This window comes from Lampetra fluviatilis, unplaced genomic scaffold (genome assembly GCF_964198595.1).
Source record: "Lampetra fluviatilis unplaced genomic scaffold, kcLamFluv1.1 SCAFFOLD_164, whole genome shotgun sequence".
Classification (NCBI taxonomy): domain Eukaryota; kingdom Metazoa; phylum Chordata; class Hyperoartia; order Petromyzontiformes; family Petromyzontidae; genus Lampetra; species Lampetra fluviatilis.
Genome location: NW_027621368.1, coordinates 155001 through 165000, shown reverse-complemented (window position 1 = coordinate 165000; position 10000 = coordinate 155001). Strand labels below are relative to the sequence as shown.

At 50.2% G+C, this 10000-nt stretch overlaps 1 protein-coding gene across 1 annotated transcript in view; it reads right to left on the bottom strand.

Moving 5' to 3' along the window:
• Positions 1-8942, bottom strand: part of LOC144955145 (septin-2-like) — a 48566-nt gene extending 39624 nt beyond the window's left edge. The window contains exons 1-3 of the mRNA XM_078885467.1: positions 8875-8942; positions 3424-3469; positions 2545-2641 (exon numbers count right to left, since the gene is read on the bottom strand). Of these exons, the coding sequence (XP_078741593.1) occupies positions 2545-2641; positions 3424-3453 (127 nt within the window). The 5' untranslated portion in view covers positions 3454-3469; positions 8875-8942. The remainder of the gene's footprint in view (positions 1-2544; positions 2642-3423; positions 3470-8874) is intronic.
• Between the last annotated feature and the right edge of the window lie 1058 nt (positions 8943-10000).

The following is a 10000-nucleotide window of genomic DNA, read 5'->3' as shown; positions in this document are numbered from 1 at the left end:
TAGTCTCACATGGTCCTTGAAGTTGATTGGTCCACACCCGAGACAGCTTTCCTTAGAGCCTAGTCTCACATGGTCCTTGAAGTTGATTGGTCCACACCCGAGACAGCTTTCCTTAGAGCCTAGTCTCACATGGTCCTTGAAGTTGATTGGTCCACACCCGAGACAGCTTTCCTTAGAGCCTAGTCTCACATGGTCCTTGAAGTTGATTGGTCCACACCCGAGACAGCTTTCCTTAGAGCCTAGTCTCACATGGTCCTTGAAGTTGATTGGTCCACACCCGAGACAGCTTTCCTTAGAGCCTAGTCTCACATGGTCCTTGAAGTTGATTGGTCCACACCCGAGACAGCTTTCCTTAGAGCCTAGTCTCACATGGTCCTTGAAGTTGATTGGTCCACACCCGAGACAGCTTTCCTTAGAGCCTAGTCTCACATGGTCCTTGAAGTTGATTGGTCCACACCCGAGACAGCTTTCCTTAGAGCCTAGTCTCACATGGTCCTTGAAGTTGATTGGTCCACACCCGAGACAGCTTTCCTTAGAGCCTAGTCTCACATGGTCCTTGAAGTTGATTGGTCCACACCCGAGACAGCTTTCCTTAGAGCCTAGTCTCACATGGTCCTTGAAGTTGATTGGTCCACACCCGAGACAGCTTTCCTTAGAGCCTAGTCTCACATGGTCCTTGAAGTTGATTGGTCCACACCCGAGACAGCTTTCCTTAGAGCCTAGTCTCACATGGTCCTTGAAGTTGATTGGTCCACACCCGAGACAGCTTTCCTTAGAGCCTAGTCTCACATGGTCCTTGAAGTTGATTGGTCCACACCCGAGACAGCTTTCCTTAGAGCCTAGTCTCACATGGTCCTTGAAGTTGATTGGTCCACACCCGAGACAGCTTTCCTTAGAGCCTAGTCTCCATTGGTGTGGGACCAGGTGACGCCAGAAGGCGCACAACTCAAAGGCAGCGCACCATCAGAGCATTGAGATCTCGGGGTAAAGCATCTACACTATGAGACATCTCCTTTAGCAGTGGCATTCTGACTGCCTGTGTTGTGGTTATTGCAAACATGATGCCTCGTGTAAAGGAGTCCGTTTTTGTACCAGTTGAAAGGGTCAAAACTTATACTGGTAGGAACGAAGTGGACCAGACCACCAATAGATTATATCGTCCGACCGTTTGTCCGTCCGTCCGTCCGTCCGCGTCCGTTTGTCCGTCCGTCCGTCCGACAAGATGGCCGCCCGCTCCCCCTGCGCGTGTGTATGCGCGTGTGTGTGTGTGTGCGTGTGCGTGTGTGTTTGCGTGCGTGCGTGTGTGTGCGTGTGTATGCGCGTGTGTGTGTGTGTGCGTGTGTGTTTGCGTGCGTGCGTGCGTGTGCGTGTGTATGCGCGTGTGTGTGTGTGTGCGTGTGTGTTTGCGTGCGTGCGTGTGTGTGCGTGTGTATGCGCGTGTGTGTGTGTGTGCGTGTGTGTTTGCGTGCGTGCGTGCGTGTGCGTGTGTATGCGCGTGTGTGTGTGTGTGCGTGTGTGTTTGCGTGCGTGCGTGTGTGTGCGTGTGTATGCGCGTGTGTGTGTGTGTGCGTGTGTGTTTGCGTGCGTGCGTGCGTGTGCGTGTGTATGCGCGTGTGTGTGTGTGTGCGTGTGTGTGCGTGTGTATGCGCGTGTGTGTGTGTGTGCGTGTGTGTTTGCGTGCGTGCGTGTGCGTGCGTGTGTATGCGCGTGTGTGTGCGTGTCTGTGTGTGCGTGCGTGTGTGTATATGTGTGACTGTGTGCGTGTGTGTGCGTGCGTGTGTGCGTGTCCGGCCCACTCGAGCGGCGTGATGAATGGGCGCTATTGGGCTTCGGATCGTTATTCGCGGCGAACTGGAAGCGTAGCAACACAACTTCATTACGTGTGCGTGTGCGTGTGTGTGCGTGTGTGTGCGTGCGGTGTGTGTGTGTGTGCGTGCATGTGTGTGTGTGTGCGTGTGTGTGTGCGTGCGTGCATGTGTGTGTGTGTGCGTGTGTGTGCGTGCGTGCATGTATGTGTGTGTGCGTGCGGTGTGTGTGCGTGTGTGTGTGCGTGTGTACGTTTATGCGCGTGTGTGCGCGTGTGCGTGTGTGTGCGGTCGATATCCCTGTACCGGTATTAGTATTATTCCTACCAGCCCACCCCGCAGGGTCCTGTTTACAACATAAATATAATCATAAATCAGTGAGGCTCACAGAGCCAGACTGAGGCTCCCACAGGGTTCAGTGTTAATCAGTGAGGCTCACAGAGCCAGACTGAGGCTCCCACAGGGTTCAGTGTTAATCAGTGAGGCTCACAGAGCCAGACTGAGGCTCCCACAGGGTTCAGTGCTCATCAGTGAGGCTCACAGAGCCAGACTGAGGCTCCCACAGGGTTCAGTGCTCATCAGTGAGGCTCACAGAGCCAGACTGAGGCTCCCACAGGGTTCAGTGCTCATCAGTGAGGCTCACAGAGCCAGACTGAGGCTCCCACAGGGTTCAGTGCTCATCAGTGAGGCTCACAGAGCCAGACTGAGGCAGTAGGAGTTGTTGCTGCTGTTGCCTCACCGACCACCATGAGCGTGAACTCGAACCCTTTCTTCACAGACTTGCGATGAACTTGATTGGGCAAATTGGCGAAGCCCAGGTAGGTTCCCTCCGACAGCTACAGATACACAGACACACACACACGCACAGTGACACACACACACGCACAGTGACACACACACACAGTGAGACACACACAGTGACACACACAGGGACACACACAGTGTGACACGCACAGTGACACACAGTGACACACAGAGACACACAGACACACACGCACAGACACACGCAGACACACACACACAGTGAGACACACACAGACACACACACAGTGACACACACAGGGACACACACAGTGACACACACAGAGACACACAGTGACACACACAGAGACACACAGTGACACACAGAGACACACAGACACACACACAGTGACACACACAGTGACACACACAGTGACACACACAGAGACACACAGAGACACACAGTGACACACAGAGACACACAGAGACACACACACAGACACACAGAGACACACACAGAGACACACAGAGACACACTGAGACACACACAGTGACACACAGACACACACAGTGACACACACAGTGACACACACACAGTGACACACACAGAGACACACACAGTGTGACACACACACAGTGACACACACAGAGACACACACAGAGACACACAGTGACACACACAGTGACACACACACACAGTGACACACACAGAGACACACACAGTGACACACACACACAGTGACACACACAGAGACACACACAGTGTGACACACACACAGTGACACACACAGAGACACACACAGAGACACACAGTGACACACACAGTGACACACACACACAGTGACACACACAGAGACACACACAGTGTGACACGCACCTTTACTTTGTCCCCAGATGTGTGCGCCATGGTGTCTGCTGTCCAACTGTGAACATCACCATCATCATTATCATCATCATCATCACCACCATCACCATCATCATTACCATCATCATCACCACCACCATCACCATCATCATCACCATCATCACCATCACCATCATCATCACCATCATCATCATCACCACCATCATCATCACCATCATCATTAACATCATTATCATCATCACCATCATCATCACCACCACCATCACCATCATCATTATCATCATCATCATTACTACCATCACCATCACCACCATCATCATTATCAACATCATCACCATCACCACCATCACCACCATCATCATCAACATCATCACCATCACCACCATCATCACCACCATCATCATCATCACCACCATCACCACCAACATCATCACCACCATCATCATCACCATCATCACCATCACCACCACCACCATCATCACCATCATCACCATCACCACCATCATCATCATCACCACCACCATCACCACCACCACCATCATCACCATCATCACCATCACCACCATCATCACCATCACCACCATCAACATCATCAACATCACCATCATCATCAACATCATCATCACCATCACCACCATCATCATTATCATCATCATCATCACCACCGTCACCATCATCAACATCACCATCATCATCACCATCATCATCACCATCACCACCATCATCACCATCATCAACATCATCACCATCATCAACATCATCACCGCCATCACCATCATCACCATCATCAACATCAACATTATCACCATCATCAACATCATCACCACCATCATCATCATCACCACCATCACCACCATCATCACCATCACCACCATCAACATCATCAACATCACCATCATCATCAACATCATCATCACCATCACCACCATCATCACCATCACCACCATCAACATCATCAACATCACCATCATCATCAACATCATCATCACCATCACCACCATCATCATTATCATCATCATCATCATCACCAACATCACCATCATCATCACCATCATCACCATCACCACCATCATCACCATCATCAACATCATCACCGCCATCACTATCATCACCATCATCACCATCATCATCACCACCATCACCACCATCATCACCATCACCACCATCAACATCATCAACATCACCATCATCATCAACATCATCATCACCATCATCACCATCATCACCATCACCACCATCAACATCATCAACATCACCACCATCATCATCACCATCATCATCAACATCATCACCACCATCATCACCATCACCACCATCACCATCATCACCATCATCAACATCAACATTATCACCATCATCAACATCATCACCACCATCATTATCATCATTGTCATCATCATCATCACCACCATCAACATCATCATCATTATCATCATCATCATCCTACCATCATCACTACCATCACCACCATCATCACCATCATCACCATCATCATCACCATCATCACCATCACCACCATCATCACCACCATCATCACCATCACCACCATCATCACCACCATCATCACCATCACCACCATCAACATCATCACCGCCATCACCATCATCATCATCACCACCATCATCATCATCACTACCATCACCACCATCATCACCATCACCACCATCAACATCATCAACATCACCATCATCATCAACATCATCATCACCATCACCACCATCATCACCATCACCACCATCAACATCATCAACATCACCACCATCATCACCATCATCATCATCACCATCACCACCATCATCACCATCATCAACATCATCACCACCATCATCACCATCACCACCATCACCATCATCACCATCATCAACATCAACATTATCACCATCATCAACATCATCACCACCATCATCATCATCACCACCATCATTATCATCATTGTCATCATCATCATCACCACCATCACCACCATCATCATTATCATCATCATCATCCTACCATCATCACTACCATCACCACCATCATCACCATCACCACCATCATCACCGTCACCATCATCACCATCATCACCATCACCACCATCATCACCATCACCACCATCATCACCGTCACCACCATCATCTACACGACCATCGTCAGAATCACCACCAGCTACAGAGACACCGGTGGCTTCTCGCCGTGTCTCTCTCTGTGTCTCCATCTGTGTCTCTGTGTCTGTGTCTGTCTGTGTCTGTCTGCGTCTCTGTCTCTCTCACCCCGTGTCTCTGTCTCTCTCTGTGTCTCTGTGTCTGTGTCTCTGTGTGTCTGTCTCTGTGTCTCTGTATCTCTGTGTCTGTGTGTCTCTGTGTGTCTCTGTGTCTGTGTCTCACCCTGTGTGTCTCTGTGTGTCTGTGTCTCTGTGTGTCCCTGTGTCTCTGTGTCTCTGTGTCTGTGTCTCTGTGTCTCTGTGTCTGTGTCTCACCCTGTGTCTCTGTGTGTCTGTGTGTGTCTCTGTGACTCTGTGTGTCTGTGTGTCTCTCTGTGTCTCTGTGTGTCTCTGTGTCTGTGTCTCACCCTGTGTGTCTCTGTGTGTCTGTGTCTCTGTGTGTCCCTGTGTCTCTGTGTCTCTGTGTCTGTGTCTCTGTGTCTCTGTGTCTGTGTCTCACCCTGTGTCTCTGTGTGTCTGTGTGTCTCTGTGACTCTGTGTGTCTGTGTGTCTCTCTGTGTCTCTGTGTGTCTGTGTGTCTCTGTGTGTCTCACCCTGTGTCTCTGTGTCTGTGTGTCTCTGTGTGTCTCTGTGTCTGTGTCTCTGTCTCTCTGTGTGTGTGTCTCACCGCGTGCCTCTGTGTGTCCCTGTGTGTCTGTGTGTCTGTGTCTCTGTGTGTCTCTGTGTGTCTCTGTGTCTGTGTGTCTGTGTCTCTGTGTGTCTCTGTGTCTGTGTCTCTGTCTCTCTGTGTGTGTGTCTCACCGCGTGTATCTGTGTGTCCCTGTGTGTCTGTGTGTCTGTGTATCTGTGTGTCTCTGTGTCTGTGTCTTTGTGTGTCTCTGTGTCTGTGTGTCTGTGTCTCTGTGTGTCTCTGTGTGTCTCTGTGTCTGTGTGTCTCTGTGTCTGTGTGTCTGTGTCTCTGTGTGTCTCTGTGTCTGTGTGTCTGTGTCTCTGTGTGTCTCTGTGTCTGTGTGTCTGTGTCTCTGTGTGTCTCTGTGTCTGTGTGTCTGTGTCTCTGTGTGTCTCTGTGTCTGTGTGTCTGTGTCTCTGTGTGTCTCTGTGTCTGTGTGTCTGTGTCTCTGTGTGTCTCTGTGTCTGTGTGTCTGTGTCTCTGTGTGTCTCTGTGTCTGTGTATCTGTGTCTCTGTGTGTCTCTGTGTCTGTGTGTCTGTGTCTCTGTGTGTCTCTGTGTGTCTCTGTGTCTGTGTCTCTGTGTGTCTCTGTGTCTGTGTGTCTGTGTCTCTGTGTGTCTCTGTGTCTGTGTATCTGTGTCTCTGTGTGTCTCTGTGTCTGTGTCTCTGTGTGTCTCTGTGTCTGTGTATCTGTGTCTCTGTGTGTCTCTGTGTCTCTGTCTGTGTGTGTCTCACCCCGTGTCTCTGTGTGTCTCTGTGTCTCTGTCTCTGTGTCTCACCCTGTGTCTCTCTGTGTCTGTGTCTGTGTCTCTGTGTCTCTGTCTGTGTGTGTCTCTGTGTCTCTGTCTGTGTCCCTGTGTCTCTGTGTCTCTGTCTGTGTCTGTCTCTCTGTGTCTCTGTCTGTGTGTGTCTCTGTGTGTCTCTGTCTGTGTGTGTCTCTGTGTGTCTCTGTGTCTCTGTGTGTGTCTCTGTGTGTGTCTCTGTGTGTGTCTCTGTGTCTCTGTCTGTGTCTCTCTGTCTGTGTCTCTGTCTGTGTCTCTCTGTCTGTGTCTCTCTGTCTGTGTCTCTGTGTGTGTCTCTGTGTCTCTGTCTGTGTCTCTGTGTGTGTCTCTGTGTGTGTCTCTGTGTCTCTGTCTGTGTCTCTCTGTGTGTGTCTCTGTGTGTGTCTCTGTCTGTGTCTCTGTGTCTCTGTCTGTGTCTCTGTGTGTGTCTCTGTGTCTCTGTCTGTGTCTCTGTGTGTGTCTCTGTGTGTGTCTCTGTGTCTCTGTCTGTGTCTCTCTGTGTGTGTCTCTGTGTGTGTCTCTGTCTGTGTCTCTCTGTGTGTGTCTGTGTGTGTGTCTCTGTGTCTGTGTCTGTGTCTCTGTGTGTGTCTGTGTCTCTGTCTGTGTCTCTGTGTGTCTCTGTGTGTGTCTGTGTGTCTCTGTGTGTGTCTCTGTGTGTGTCTCTGTGTCTCTGTCTGTGTCTCTGTGTGTCTCTGTGTGTCTCTGTGTGTGTCTCTGTGTGTCTCTGTGTGTGTCTCTGTGTGTGTCTCTGTGTGTGTCTCTGTGTCTCTGTGTGTGTCTCTGTGTGTCTCTGTGTGTCTCTGTGTGTGTCTCTGTGTGTCTCTGTGTGTGTCTCTGTGTGTGTCTCTGTGTCTCTGTGTGTGTCTCTGTGTGTGTCTCTGTGTGTGTCTCTGTGTCTCTGTGTGTGTCTCTGTGTGTGTCTCTGTGTGTCTCTGTGTGTCTCTGTGTGTGTCTCTGTGTGTGTCTCTGTGTCTCTGTGTGTGTCTCTGTGTCTCTGTGTGTGTCTCTGTGTCTCTGTGTGTGTCTCTGTGTCTCTGTGTGTGTCTCTGTGTCTCTGTGTGTGTCTCTGTGTGTGTCTCTGTGTGTGTCTCTGTGTCTCTGTGTGTGTCTCTGTGTGTGTCTCTGTGTGTGTCTCTGTGTCTCTGTGTGTGTCTCTGTGTGTGTCTCTGTGTGTGTCTCTGTGTGTCTCTGTGTGTGTCTCTGTGTCTCTGTCTGTGTCTCTGTGTCTCTGTGTGTCTCTGTGTGTGTCTCTGTGTCTCTGTGTGTCTCTGTGTGTGTCTCTGTGTGTGTCTCTGTGTCTCTGTCTGTGTCTCTGTGTGTCTCTGTGTCTCTGTCTGTGTCTCTGTGTGTCTCTGTGTGTCTCTGTGTGTGTCTCTGTGTGTGTCTCTGTGTCTCTGTCTGTGTCTCTGTGTGTCTCTGTGTGTCTCTGTGTGTCTCTGTGTGTGTCTCTGTGTGTCTCTGTGTGTGTCTCTGTGTGTGTCTCTGTGTCTCTGTGTGTGTCTCTGTGTGTGTCTCTGTGTGTCTCTGTGTGTCTCTGTGTGTGTCTCTGTGTGTGTCTCTGTGTGTCTCTGTGTGTGTCTCTGTGTGTGTCTCTGTGTCTCTGTGTGTGTCTCTGTGTGTGTCTCTGTGTGTCTCTGTGTGTCTCTGTGTGTGTCTCTGTGTGTGTCTCTGTGTGTGTCTCTGTGTGTGTCTCTGTGTGTGTCTCTGTGTGTGTCTCTGTGTGTGTCTGTGTGTGTCTGTGTGTGTCTCTGTGTCTCTGTGTGTGTCTCTGTGTGTGTCTCTGTGTCTCTGTGTGTGTCTGTGTGTGTCTCTGTGTGTGTCTCTGTGTCTCTGTGTGTGTCTCTGTGTCTCTGTGTCTCTGTGTGTCTCACCGCGTGTCTCCTCCTCCTGCTGCTGCTGCTGCTCGCTGGTGCTGATGCTGACAGCGCTACCCACAGTGCCTTGCGCGTGCGCGCGAGACGCTCTTTGTGTCACTGTGTGTGTGTCACTGTGTGTGTCACTGTGTGTGTGTGTCACTGTGTGTGTCACTGTGTGTGTGTGTCACTGTGTGTGTCACTGTGTGTGTCACTGTGTGTGTCACTGTGTGTGTGTGTGTCACTGTGTGTGTCACTGTGTGTGTGTGTCACTGTGTGTGTGTGTCACTGTGTGTGTCACTGTGTGTGTGTGTCACTGTGTGTGTCACTGTGTGTGTGTGTCACTGTGTGTGTCACTGTGTGTGTGTGTCACTGTGTGTGTCACTGTGTGTGTCACTGTGTGTGTGTGTGTCACTGTGTGTGTCACTGTGTGTGTGTGTCACTGTGTGTGTGTGTCACTGTGTGTGTCACTGTGTGTGTGTCACTGTGTGTGTGTGTGTCACTGTGTGTGTGTCACTGTGTGTGTGTGTCACTGTGTGTGTCACTGTGTGTGTCACTGTGTGTGTGTGTGTCACTGTGTGTGTGTGTCACTGTGTGTGTCACTGTGTGTGTGTGTCACTGTGTGTGTGTCACTGTGTGTGTGTGTCACTGTGTGTGTGTGTCTGTGTGTGTGTCACTGTGTGTGTGTCACTGTGTCTGTGTGTGTGTCACTGTGTGTGTCACTGTGTGTGTGTGTCACTGTGTGTGTGTGTGTCTGTGTGTGTGTCACTGTGTGTGTGTGTCTCTGTGTGTGTGTGTCACTGTGTGTGTGTCACTGTGTGTGTGTGTCACTGTGTGTGTGTGTGTCTGTGTGTGTGTCACTGTGTGTGTGTGTCTCTGTGTGTGTGTGTGTCACTGTGTGTGTCACTGTGTGTGTGTGTCACTGTGTGTGTCACTGTGTGTGTCACTGTGTGTGTGTGTGTCACTGTGTGTGTGTGTCACTGTGTGTGTCACTGTGTGTGTGTGTCACTGTTTGTGTGTCACTGTGTGTGTGTGTCACTGTGTGTGTGTGTCTGTGTGTGTGTCACTGTGTGTGTGTCACTGTGTCTGTGTGTGTGTCACTGTGTGTGTCACTGTGTGTGTGTGTCACTGTGTGTGTGTGTGT